This window comes from Diabrotica undecimpunctata, chromosome 2 (genome assembly GCF_040954645.1).
Source record: "Diabrotica undecimpunctata isolate CICGRU chromosome 2, icDiaUnde3, whole genome shotgun sequence".
In the NCBI taxonomy this organism is placed as follows: domain Eukaryota; kingdom Metazoa; phylum Arthropoda; class Insecta; order Coleoptera; family Chrysomelidae; genus Diabrotica; species Diabrotica undecimpunctata.
The window spans coordinates 141,478,306-141,491,946 of NC_092804.1; the positions used below are offsets into that span (position 1 = coordinate 141,478,306).

Sequence of the window (13,641 nt, forward strand, 5' to 3'; positions counted from 1 at the left end):
CTATTACAAGAAAAATTCATCGAAATGGAAAGTGAAATGAATAAGATCAATTGTGACATAGTTGGTGTCGCAGAGGTAGAAGGAAATAAGAAAGTCTAACCACTTAAAAATCCGGTCACGTCTTCTATCATGTCGGAGAGGAAATGGAGGTACTGGGTTATTCATTATTAAAAAATTAGCTGACAATATCATATCAGTAAAAGCAGTCTAAACTATACTCCAGTTATACTTGTAAAATTACAATTAAACACTCTTACCTCATAAAAATTATTCAAGTCTATACACCAACATCGAGTCACACTGCGGAAGAAATAGAACAGTTTTATGGTGCACAGCTATTACCGAAGACCACAAATATTTCACGATAATATATGACGATTTTTAGCTGAAATTTTACTTGGAAATTTTGGCATACTCGGGAGAAACGAAAGGATTATATAAGTCAAGTTATTTCAGAGCTCAAAGAACAATGCTCTCAAAAATATGAATCATACAAGATCTCCGGGTGAAGATGTTGTAGTCATTAAGGCAATTAAACTAGGAGGTCCACTTCTGATGTCACGAATCTAAACACTTTTCAATTTATGTCTGCACAAGGAAAACATCCCATATAAATGAAAAATTCGGTTACAATCATCCTTCATAAAAAAAAGAGATAAATTGGACCTTGAAAACTATAGGCCCATCATTTTACTTAGCCAACTGTACAAGCTCTTTACTCGAATATTGGCAAATAGATTAAAAGTAAAACTCTATTTCTACCAGGCAGAAGAGCAAGCTGGGTTTCAATCAGGCCACGGAACAAATGTCTATCTGCAGTACCTAAAAACTCTAGTCGAAAAGCCTATCGAATATAATTGTTGACTTCCACAAAGCATTTGATAGAGTGGAAACAGTCACTATCACTTAAAATCACTATCAGAGACCTTATATCTGCATTGGAAGCTCTGTAGATACTCACGCCTTTTTCGCATACTCTTATGACCAGAATTTGACTAACAAATATAAAGGAAACAAATGGGAGACTCACAAGAACCTAAAAAGTAACAAAACTACTTCCATACAAGATGTCCAGCAGACTACGAAATCATACCAGTTCCCATAACATTCCGATAGAAACCAACATTAGGAAAGGATTTCAGTTCTCTTATAGAAAACACAACATGACAAAACATAAAAATATGACACTTGCAAAGATGCCATACCATGGAATTATCCAACCATTCCTCTAGAGGAACTCATAGCGTCAGTCTCCAAATGGACTGCGTCTAACAGAAGTAATTATGTCGAAAAAATTAGAAAAAAGAGAAAATTTTCAACCTCCTACCCAAGAGATTGTGGTGGTAGTAGTTACAAAGTTCCTTTAATTGGGATTACGAAAGCAGTGAAAACCGGTAAAAATAAATACGGCTCATAGACAGGTATATTGGGTTGCCTTGAGAGGAATCCTTTAACATCACAAAGAACAGTTTTGAAGAAAAAATGAGTGGAAAGCTGCTAAGGCTGAAGAACCATCCAAAAGAATCAAGGGACCAAATTTTGGTGGATGGGAGCCAGATCAGACATTAAAGTTAGAACCTGTACATTTTGTAAACTGACCTATGTAGCCAGGAAAATCCTTGAACTTCCCAGAAGAAAGTTAATGGCTTTTTTCTAGAGCACAGGACATCTTGATATCTCACAGAAGATAAGAGTTTGAATCAAATATCGAACGATAAAGGGCAACAGACAAGTAGATAAGTGTCTAAACAGAGGTAATGAAGAGAAGAAAATGTTAATTGACAATTCGATGTATTAAAAATATTATAGCAGCTGTGAAAGTTAAGACATATATATATATATATATATATATATATATATATATATATTTAAGTGTGGAATTAAAGAGCCTTATACAAGCTCTTGTATAACTTGTCTAAGACACAATGTAAATATATAATCACAGTTTCCAATAGCACCAAATAAATATTTGGCTTTTCATTCCAAATCATATTTTTTTTTACAAATATTATGTGTTACCTTCCAGAATTGGCCGATCATATTACCTAGTATATTTTTTTAATACATAATGCCAATCACTGCTACTGGGTGATTTCAAACGTAATATTTGCCTACTGTTCGCGTAATGTACTACAAATAAAACTAATTTATTAGAATTTCATGGATAAATGGCTACAAAATCGAACCTAACTTATTTTGCTAAATTTAATAAAACTATATAAAAAAAGACGAGGATTAAAGCCATAGATGCGTCCTTCTGAATTATAAAGAAATAATTGTATTTATATGACAACTGTAAATCATAGGGTATTAATAGAACAAATCTACGCAATTTATGTATATATCACATATGGTAACAACAATCAGCAATTGACTAGTGAATATTGTTTATATTTCTAAACTAAATACAAAGTAAGATTTGTTTTGAGTTAAGAGTTTTGCTGTAATAAACGAAATAATATACTTATATACTATATTAAGAATGTTTCAGTTTTAAATAAAAAATAAACAACACAACAAAAAAACCTCCTAGCCCCGTCAAAACTTTTAATGAAATGATAGGGTGGAAGCTAGGGATGCCACCATGTTAGTGATTTTTCCAGTGTTAGTGAACCATCAATTTTTTTTTTGCCAGACAATCATCATCGGTTGGCGCTACAGCTCTTCGTGAGCCCTGGCCTGTCCCAAAACATTCTTTAATCCTTCCCTGTAGAGTCTCTGTCTTCTCCATCCCCTTACTCAAATCTCCCTTAAATCGTCCTGCACATGGTACATACACCTGAGTTTAGGTCGCCCCCTTCTTTTTCTTCCGATCGGTCTATTTAGGACGGTCATATAGCACGGTTATTTTAGAAGGATCACTTTCATCTATCCGCATAACGTGACCCACCCATCTTGAGCGAAGCGAGACAGTAGTGGACTAAAAATAAGCAAACAAAGCATGCAAGGAGGAAGAATAACGCAGGCTCAGTCATCTGGAAACCATGGAACTTGATCCCCCTCAGGTAATACTTACAAAAAATAATCAGAAATGCCGTGATGAAGCTCAACTGCAACAAGCGAGCATGAACTGCGCGATGAAAACAGTTTAAATACAAACAGGGAAATGACTAAACTGTCAGTATAAATGAGGCAGTCAAGATTAAATTATGGGAAGAATTAGTTTGTTTACAATGTAACAAAACAAACAGTTTCTTTTTATTAAAAAATGTATTTTTAAAAACAGTTGTTTCATCGTGGAACTCAAAAGGTCCGAAAAATATTCTGACATTCTGAGTTCCACTGTATTCTATAATTGTGATTTATCAGAGACCCCGCAAAGAAACAGGTTGAGAAAACTATATTTCATACAGCAAAAGCTAAGTACGGTAATGTTTTAACGTGTAAATTTTAAAATTTACACGACATTTTTAACGACATTTTTTAAATATTTCATGTTAATAAAACAATGGCGGCCAATAATACCAGATAGCACTAATACTTAGCAGTAACTAACACGTCATATATACGCTACTGAATCAATATCCGATCGTTTCGCCGTTAGCTCAAGGCGAAAATGCGTTATTTCAGGCACCATACGACGCACAATGTCGTTAGATGTACTACAGAATCTAAAAATTTTAGGAGGTCTAGTATTACAGCATCTGTGCTTAAACCTGAAGTTCAAACAATTTCGTGCAGTCTTTTTTTTACACTACAATACCATAATTGTAAACCTCTCCCCTATAAAGCACAAATTTTAATATATTGTAAGAAATCAGTTATTACATTTTATAATTTTATGTAAAAGGTATTAAAAAATCGGTATTACTAAGGTCAACCATATGTGATATTTATTGTACATATTATTTAATAAGAACAAAATTGAAATAACCTTTATTAGGACATAATAGTTAATTTCACAGGATTTTAAGGACACTTTTAAAAAACTAGAGAGTATATTCCGGCATCAATAAATAATCTGATATAAGTAGACGTCTTGCAAATCCTAAGAACGCTAGCACCAAATATACAAAAGTACAGACATATTTAACTAAGTCAAAGAACATCAAACAGAAACTTTTGCAAATGTTGACATTTATTTTAGTCATATAAGTTTCAGCAGTTAAAAAAACCATAAAATTGAAAATGTATCCAAAAATTTAATTCTTTAATGATAGGCGATACTGACTCAAACCAATATACCAGTATTTGTACGTATCGTAAAAGAACTATATATAAAATCTGGAATGTGATTAGAAAAGGATAAGATATGGATTAAAACCTAATTATCAATGTTAAAATCATGATGATAAATTATTTTCCGGCATTATAAATGGACCAGGGTGCCGTCTGTGTAATGAGGGGAAACCTCCTTACACGTCCTCTGGAAGTGCCCGGCACTGGCCTAACAGGTGGCAGATCTTGGGTTCGGCCTTTATGCAACCGAGCGAAATTAGGGAATTACCCTTAAAGAAACTTATGGCTTTCTGGGAGGCCACAAGGTTACTAAAGGATTAGACGCTGGGAACGGCAGCAAGAGCTCAGATTTGGTTCCCTGCTGATTGTAGTAGATATGGGAGTTTGATGCAGCCTGGGCCCCAGAAACTCCGAAGACTAACTCCTATGGGCCTAATCCGTATAATAGGGGTAATACAATGGATCTGACTTACGAGGTTTACGTGTCTGGAGGGCTCACAAATGGGCCCTATCCTGATATGCTATAACCATAACTTGTAGAATCCCGGAAAAGCCTATAATTACAAAACTGGCCATAAAATCCTTGATAATATAAACATATAAACCAAGTTGGTCTTGTTATAATATGAAAACGTTTACAGTGCACCAATTGCAAGTTATATGAAAGTTGTTCAAGGACCTTAAAGAGACTTGTGGATTTCTGTGAGGCCACAGGATTGCTAAACTGGCCAGTTATATGAAAATTGTTCAAAGCTGAGGAATCTGATCCTGGAAAATGTAGCATAATATTGTAATCAAATACAAACAGAGAGCTTAATAGTATACAGAAAACTTTGAAGCCATGGAAAAGAAACTTGCAAAGGAATGGGTGCCAATAAGAGGCGAATACATATATACCTAAGTTTTGTTGACGATATCGTAGTTATCATACAATGTGAAGACGAGTTTTCTTTGTTTTATGATTGGAGAAAAAATAGGTGTACCGACACGTCCTACACAAAAAATGATATCGAGATAAACCTACTTAACAACAAAAATCAAAAATATAAAGTTATAAAGCAATTGAAGATAGGCCAAGAAAGACAAATCAAAGGAACAGACAAATTTATTTACTATCTATACTATATTCATAATATCAAACAGAGGAACAACTGTGCACTGCGATATAATCGATTATAGAGTGAAAAGGACTAGCCTTGTACGGACATGTCAGATGAGTGGACTCCCAACGTTGGATAAACAAAATCACAAAATGTAGTTCGACATTCAGAAGAAAAAAGTAGATGGGCTAATGGAAAGAAGATATACTTACACGATGGGACAAGAGATTGTCAAGATAATATGAAAACTGTTTACGTTAGTAGCAGAAATAGAAGCAGTAATACAAGTAGTAGAAACAATAGTAGTAGTCTTAAACACATAATGCAAGACTTCTAAAGGTGTTCTGTATCACGTGTCGATGTGTACTTATAAAGGTTGTTTAGTCTTTATCAGCGAAAAATCCTGTGCAATTTACGGTTTTTACAGTAAACAAAGGAAAAGGGAAAAAGCAAATTTTATTACAAACTCTTATTTCAAAAAAATTGTTTAATAAAATATTTACTTATTTAAAATAATGTTGAAAAATTTAGCAAAATTAAATTTAAAGTTTGTTTCAAAATAATACCAATACACATTTATAGATATTATTTAGAAACATTTAAAACTATTCGATCGTTGTAAATTGAAAAGTAGTGAGCAAAACAAAACAATTGATTCTTTTTTAGGTTTACATAGGTCGTCCTGAACCTATTTGTTCTTATAGAGCTCTGAATGCTTGGATTCTTGAGATATGAAAGATCCGAACTGCACTTAACTTGCGATAAAAACAAATTGATCTCAGATTACAACAATATCACCTTTTTTATTTAATAGAAAAGTTTTCAGCTTGGGAAGACAAAACCAATATAATCATTATTCGTGAATATCAAGATTTTCCAAAAATACACAATTTACAAACAATAAGATTAACAATCAGCGACTTGCACACAGTAGAATAAATAAGCAATGAAAATAAAATCGAGAAATTCGCGTAATATTCATCGAGACAGTCACAGTGTAAAACGATGAAAGAACTGGGACAGTTGGGATCCCAACAACACTAAGGAAAACGATAATAATGACAAGAACACCACCGCGAAGATAAGATTCGATGGAACAACCTTGAAAGATAATAAAATAAACAAAAGCATAAAAGAGTGACACTCTATCTCCACGATACTATTCAACTTGACTTTGGAAACAATAGTCAGGAAAATAAACCTCGTGACCAAGACGATTTAAATGATTTTGATGACAACACCAAAAATATGATGGTATGATGTGTTACATAAATGTCTGATTACATATAACTATAAGTTTGAAGCCGTACCCATTTTCAGCCATTAGAGTGACAATAGAAAAAATTTAATGGAGAGATTAGACGAAAGAGTTCTGAAATGAAAGAAAATACATGGTTGAATACAAATTTGCTGCTGAACAAGACAATAAGTAAAAATACAAAATGAAATTGTATAGGACCTCAGTAAGAAACGTTGTCATAGTCATATATTTAAACGAAACAGTACCACAATAAAAAACAGAAGAAATTCGAAAAAAAAATTGGAGAGAACAAAGTTAGGACCAACTATAACAAGTGAGAAAGAAGACTGAAGATAAATGCAGTTATTTGAAAAGAATAGAACGGGGAATTGTCAGAAGTATAAAGTCACTTAGCCTAAATAACATGATATATATTGAGAAGACCATATTCAGATATGTTATGAAGGACTGGACTCCATCCACTATGGCTCACATGCAGAGGAATACCACAAAAAAATGTTTAAACAACGTAAAAGAAAACATACAAGCCATGACTATCAATGATTGGAAATGACATGACTATCAGGTGTTGGTCACAATATCAACGCTTTAATGATAATGAAGATTGTGGGTATTTCTTTGAAACGTTTTGGAGGTTAGGGCACACACTTATTACACTGTGAATGAAAACACTAACGAATAATACAGCAAAAGGTGCCAATATAGCCAATTGTTATCCACTGTAAATGGCCAGATAAGTATAATAAAATAATAAATTCTTCAACCAAAGAAACTCTTAGAAAAATCCTTAGAAATAAACTAAGTGAAAACAGTGGACGGAAGAAATTGTGCGTTTGTATTTAAGAAAATAATAGCAATAGTAGCCCATATAATAGAAAATATTGTGAGAAAAAAATGAGATGTACGTGGAAAGAGAAATGGAAAGTTTTATTAAAACCAACACAGCGATAAGATTTATTAACTTTAAACAATTTTTTGATAGAGTAAATGGTATAATTCTTTAATTAGATAACTTCAGAAAATAATTGGCAAAAAGTTCTTAAAATGATACAGTTAACTGTATCAGATAGAAAACAGGAAGCATATGGGAAATTACTAATTTGAATATTTAACTGATTTGAAATTAGAGAGTTCCGCTAGCTTCAATGATTTTCAACATCTGCTTATGAAAAAGTAATATTGAGTAAAATTCAGCTGCCTACGCCAAATTAATATAGGGTTGCAGTTTTAATTTAAAAATGAAGCAACACTGTAAATATGAGATAATTAACATTGAAATTTTACAGTATCAAATTACATACAGTATCATTTTACAGTAACCAATAATCGAAAAATCCTTAAAGTCGTAAACATTTTCGAGAATTAATTTTGTTTTACTCTCCAGTGGAAACAGATGAAAGGAGTGCATCGATGATCTTAGTGATGAGACACCGTTAAGAACAACTGTGTTCCAATGATCAAGAATTTAAATTTGACAGAAAATATGGATACCACACGTCCAATTATAATGGCAGATCAATATCTAACAGGTAGGGAGATTCAATAATGTATGAACATCAAATTTTACATGATTACTTACGTGTGAAAAAATTATGTTGGCGTAAGTCAATATAATTTAACTGAAGATCGTGTACTATGTTGCAAAGAAGCTGCAATAAATTTTTTATTCGATATTGTTAGTGGCCTAAAAGTTGGATCCATGTATACATCCCGAAAACCAAACGACAATCAACGGTTTGGGTGTTCCAAGATGAAGCAAATACGGAATTATTTGACCACTGAAAACTGACTTAAGTTCTAATGATTTCTTTACGTTTCTAAAAACGAAAAATTAATTGCGTGGTCAACGATTTGTAACACCAAACTAGGTTGTTAAAAAAAGAAATTTAGCTTAGACCGTCTTCTGACTGTAAAAAAATGTTCGGCAAATGGTATGCAAAAATGTGTAAAACGTAATTTTTTAATTCTAAATATTTTTGTTTTCATCCATTCCGAAATTAAAGCAGTTCTGGTACCGCTAAATACGTATAAATGGCCTAATGGAACTTATTTAGATATTTGAAGAGAAGGCCAAAACACCGATTTGGTGCCATTAATCAAAAATCAAATCACGCCGAATTAATCAAAAATCAAATCATTATGATCGGCAACATTTAACTAGAATGACATAAAAACTTAACAAATAAATTTGAAGAAAAATATGTCATAAGGACATATGAATCAACAATTTCTACTAAAAGTAAGGCCTGTATATTTATATATAATAAAAAAATTGCCTAATTTAATTAATTTAACTTTAATTCAAATTAAATGCTTCCCAGTATTTCTTTAAACCCTAAGATATGTAAGATATTTAACTACATAAATGAAACAAATCATCTTCTAGGTTTGGACTATATTTTTTAGCTAGAGTACCAAAGAAAAGGTAGACTGGTTAATCCCTGTTTATCAAATACTTGATATACTCAGGGAAAACTAACAATATTGAGTGACAAAAAAGGTAAATACCTAAGTATGATTAACAGTATTCATTAATTTTGAACATATCGACTTTTCTTGCAATGTGATGAAACAAGTACTACAACTTTCAGGTTTATCTGTTAAGTTTTTGTGGCGGCTGCGTGAATTCTTGTAATAAAAAAGCATTCAGATTTCGTGAATTTCGTGTAGCTGATTGAGAAGCCTTTTCGTTGATTGCTCAAAATGTCTAGAGTGCCGGGTCTTCTAGCTACGTGAATAGCTACGTTAAGAGGGGTCGAACTATCGGATTTCGTGAAGCTTCTAGAAGGACCAACAGATCCTTACGGAATATACTACAGTGTGAACGAGCATAGACTCGGGAAAGCCGATGACACCGAGCGAGGGGTTCTGTATGTCACAGCTGTCTAGCTCTAAGAGACAGCTATTAAGTTCTCTAGCTCTAAGAGACAGATTCAGTAGTACTCGAACCATGGCAAATCCGTAGTTTGAAGAGCGTGGAAGGATTGTTGGTATGCGTACGGTATATTGCCTAATACTACGGCCTTTTTTCTTATCGCCTACAATGAGCGCTCCCTTTCAAAGCTAAACATCAACGTAACTGTTATTCTGGTGTAGAGAAAGAATTTTGTGGGACCGGTAATGGAATTAGGTGGCCTTTAGTGTCTTTGAATCCAGCTTCTGTCTCGAGATGCACGATGGTCGAGCAAGAGTGAAAAAGCGACGTGGTGAAAGACGTGACCCACAATCTGACAGAGTGGCACGTTTACCACACCGTGGGAGGTATGGTATGGAATGTTACTACTTATGGTAGCACATCATCACTAATTTTCATTTCATGCCTAACCACCATCCAAAACCCTATTTTACAGGCAAGAAAATGCCAGACAATCAACCAATTTAGCTTTCATGTATCAACATCACATCAACTATTTACCTTGGGCACCATGATCGCCTGATCTGTCTACAATTCATATCTGGGACATGACCGGTCGTAGGCTCTTGAATTTTTAACATCTCCACAGACTTTAGCAGCTCTTACTCACGAGGTTGCAGGAACCTGGAAATAGATACTTCAACATGATTTCGAATAGCTCATCAGAACTATTCCCAGGCGTGTCAATGAAAGGGACGCAATATGTATACCAAAAATTATTTTAAAATCTACACCTACGTAGATAAATATATTTACCTTTTATGTCATTCAGTATAGTCATTTTAACAACGCAAGTACTCATCTATTCATTTCTGTTTTTGCATCTGGGGTACACACAATCTACCCTTTCATTTAAAATCCTGACGAAGACCGAGTCCAAATCCGGAAGATAATTGAAATCGAATAAAATCTTAAACTTTCTCTATATTTTTGTTATCCAATTCAACAAGTAATTAAAACAAAATTTAAAAGTAGAAATTGTCTATATTTTTCTTATTACACAATATTTTACAACTAGATAAATAAAGATAAAATTGACCAGCAATTTCAGAATTTTAAGCGTTACTTATTTATATAAATAAAAATTTGTAATAAAATTTGGTTTTTATATACAATTTTTAGTGTTTTTTGTCCTACCAGCACTGTATAAGTCAGAAGGTAAAATATTTGTCAAAATACAAACAATAAATCAGTTAGGGAGTATGAAAGACCAATAACTGAACAAATTACTGAGGATTCAGTGTTTCACTGGTGGGTATTGAATGAGATTGTGTATTAGGGATAGGATTATGGCTAGTATTAGTTACAGTTGGTGTTTCTGATGTAACTATTGGAGCAGTATTAGAAAAATTAGAGTTAGGATTAATGACTACAGTGGATTGTTGGATAGTAGAAGCAGGTGTAGATGGTACATTCTGTGACTTGGGTATTTGAGATCTAAGAAAATTGTTCTCAGTTTCTAATTGCTGAATCCTCTCCATTAATTCAGCTATTTTCTCTTTCAATACTTCCACTTCCTCTCTAACAGTATACATAAGATGGCTTTTTACAAGATCCATAGCTTGTTCTATTTTATTATCAATTGCATTAACCACAGGATTAGTTTTAGCGGGATCATCGACATTTTCACTTACATTCGCGTTACCGCCACTCTGCGTTTCTGTCAGTTCTGTGGCATTTTCACTATTATCAAGGACAGTCAAACTACTTACACTAACAGCAAATTGAGGGTTTGTATAAACGTTACTAGCTAAACTTTGATCAAACGTTTGAGATTGCACAGGGGCAACCTGTGATGTGGAAATCACAGGCTGAACTTGAACTGGAACTACAACAGGAGCGACTGTTTGTTGTTGAGTTGCAGTATTCTGTGGAAATGCATTCTGTTGCTGATACACTTGTCCTTGAGCAACAATAACATTTTGATTACTATGCACTGGGACATTTTGGACGTTTTGTTGTAGAACTTGTGTTTGACTTACAGCCGGCTGAGTATTATTTGAGTTCATTATTACACTTTTAACAGTCTGTGAAGGTAAACTCCCACTAACTTGCTCGTTCTGGGGGGTAAATGTATGACCATTCATTAATGTCTGAACATTTGTTTGTGAAACATTTGGTTGGCCTGCATATGACTGACTTTGTTGAAAATTTGGTGGTAATTGAACTGGTTGTGATGAAGTAGATACAAATGCACTATTTTGATTATGAATGAGATTTGCAGGAACATACTGTACATTGGAATATCCTTGGGGTATTGTAAAGCCTTGTGCATTTTGAACAACTCCTGCTGGAAAGTATGGCTGATTTGTAATGAACTGAGCAGGTATGCTATTTGGCACTTGTTGCATTGCTGGATTTTGCACATTTGCTACTTGTGGGTAGAAGTATTGACCTTGTGGAATCATCTGTGGCTGAACATTTGTAAAGAATTGGGTACCATTAGCAGTAAATCCAGTTTGTAAAAGCATTTGCTGAAACTGTTGCTGTGGCAAACTTTGAGTTTGCATGTATGTACCTGCTGAAATTTGTATACTTCCAGATGATTGAGGCACTCTAGCAGCTCCTACCGGGGGTGCTTCATCAACATAATCCATACATTTCCAACGACCACGTTTAAAAGGCTCTAAACTAGCTATTTTTACTACTTTAAATCTATCATTTCTACTAGGCGTGGAATGAAGTTCCTTGTCATCTGGCGCTTTTGATGTAGTATCAGTTAACGTTTCAGTAGATGGAGTGACAGTCTCTGTTGCAAGATCATTTACAGTAGATGTGTTCGGAATAATGGCGACACCGTACTGAGTGCTGGTGGGTATCACATTTGTAGTATTATTAGAAGAAGTAGCATCGCCAACTGGTGGCTGAAAGTCTTCAAGGACAGAAGAAACTTGAAGATTTGGCTCTAAAATCTGCTCACCATGCTTTTCTATCACTTCGGTCATATTTCCCGTGGTCTGGTGGTGACCTACGGAAAAACGACATGATAATTTTATTTATATTAATAAGACTACCTATTGTGTTACCCACTTATACCACTCAATACGGTATTAAAGAAAAAATACATATATGTGCATGTTAACGTTGTAACTCAACAGACACACATGATTAGAATAAGTATTTTGTTCTATCAAGTTTGAATGTTGTATTATTTTTATACTCAGTTTATTTATTATGTGGTAAATTGTGGTTCTTTCACACAGCGAAATCTATATCGATGTTATAGGCCACGTTATTCGATTGTAAAAAAATTTATAGTTGTAATTTGGTCAATAAAAAGTAAATATTTTTTTTTTGTTTATTGTTTGTAAATTTTTACAATCGATTCTGTGTAAAAATATAAACGTGTAAGAAGTATAACAGTACCCTGAAGGGAATGATACAATGCACACCGAGATCCATTAGCATGTTAATTTAATTTTTGAATGCACTTTTAAAATTTATTCACCGATCTCATATCAAATTTATATATTATGTGGCTTGTGATTAAGAAACAGGTGAGTGATTCGCATATTCCTGAGGTATCATTGATGTCTAAATAAATTATAGTACTGGTTTACACAAGTTTTCCAGTTTTAATTAGTCACTTTATTTAATTGTGACTAATAGTAATTTTATCCAGTTTTAATAGAAAATGTATTATTATGTATTATTTTCTAATATGAGTTTTATTTAAAAAATATGTTTCGACGTGAATATAATACGAATAGTCTCCCTTTATGCCGCTAGTATAGCTTTGGGACTATAGCGAGTCTGCTATCCCTTTGTGTGCTAGGCTTCAACCGCCTGTTAACCCTGGGTTTTCCAAAGTACTCATTTTATTCAGGCTGAGTTGACTTGGAGCCCTAGATATTTTCACCGGCGGTGGGGATCAATTCTCGGTCTTCTACTTGTTAGTCAGCCACTTTACCGCCTGAGCTATCTGGCCCTCTTCGACGTGTATTTACTTATTTAATTTATAATTTATTATTTATTTTATTACTTATTAATATATTATTAAAGTCTCTAATTCAATTATATATCTTTTATACTTATAAAAAATTCCTACAGGAATTATTAAAACTGCGGTTTTATGGATAAAACAAGCGGTTAGCCTGCAATTTTTGTGAAATTTAATGCCATTTCTGCTGTGCAGCAATTCTTAATTATGTAATTAAGTTAGGAGATGATTCCATGCTCGAATATTT

General features: G+C 33.6%; 1 protein-coding gene across 3 annotated transcripts in view; it reads right to left on the reverse strand.

Moving 5' to 3' along the window:
• Positions 1 to 10,477: 10,477 nt before the first annotated feature.
• LOC140434958 (uncharacterized) overlaps positions 10,478 to 13,641 on the reverse strand; it is a 36,608-nt gene continuing 33,444 nt past the window's right edge. The window contains exon 3 of one of the 3 annotated variants that reach the window (XM_072523604.1): positions 10,478 to 12,422. In XM_072523604.1, the coding sequence (XP_072379705.1) occupies positions 10,681 to 12,399 (1,719 nt within the window). In that variant the 5' untranslated portion in view covers positions 12,400 to 12,422 and the 3' untranslated portion in view covers positions 10,478 to 10,680. The remainder of the gene's footprint in view (positions 12,423 to 13,641) is intronic. The other 2 variants (XM_072523603.1, XM_072523602.1) reach the window with 2 other exon arrangements.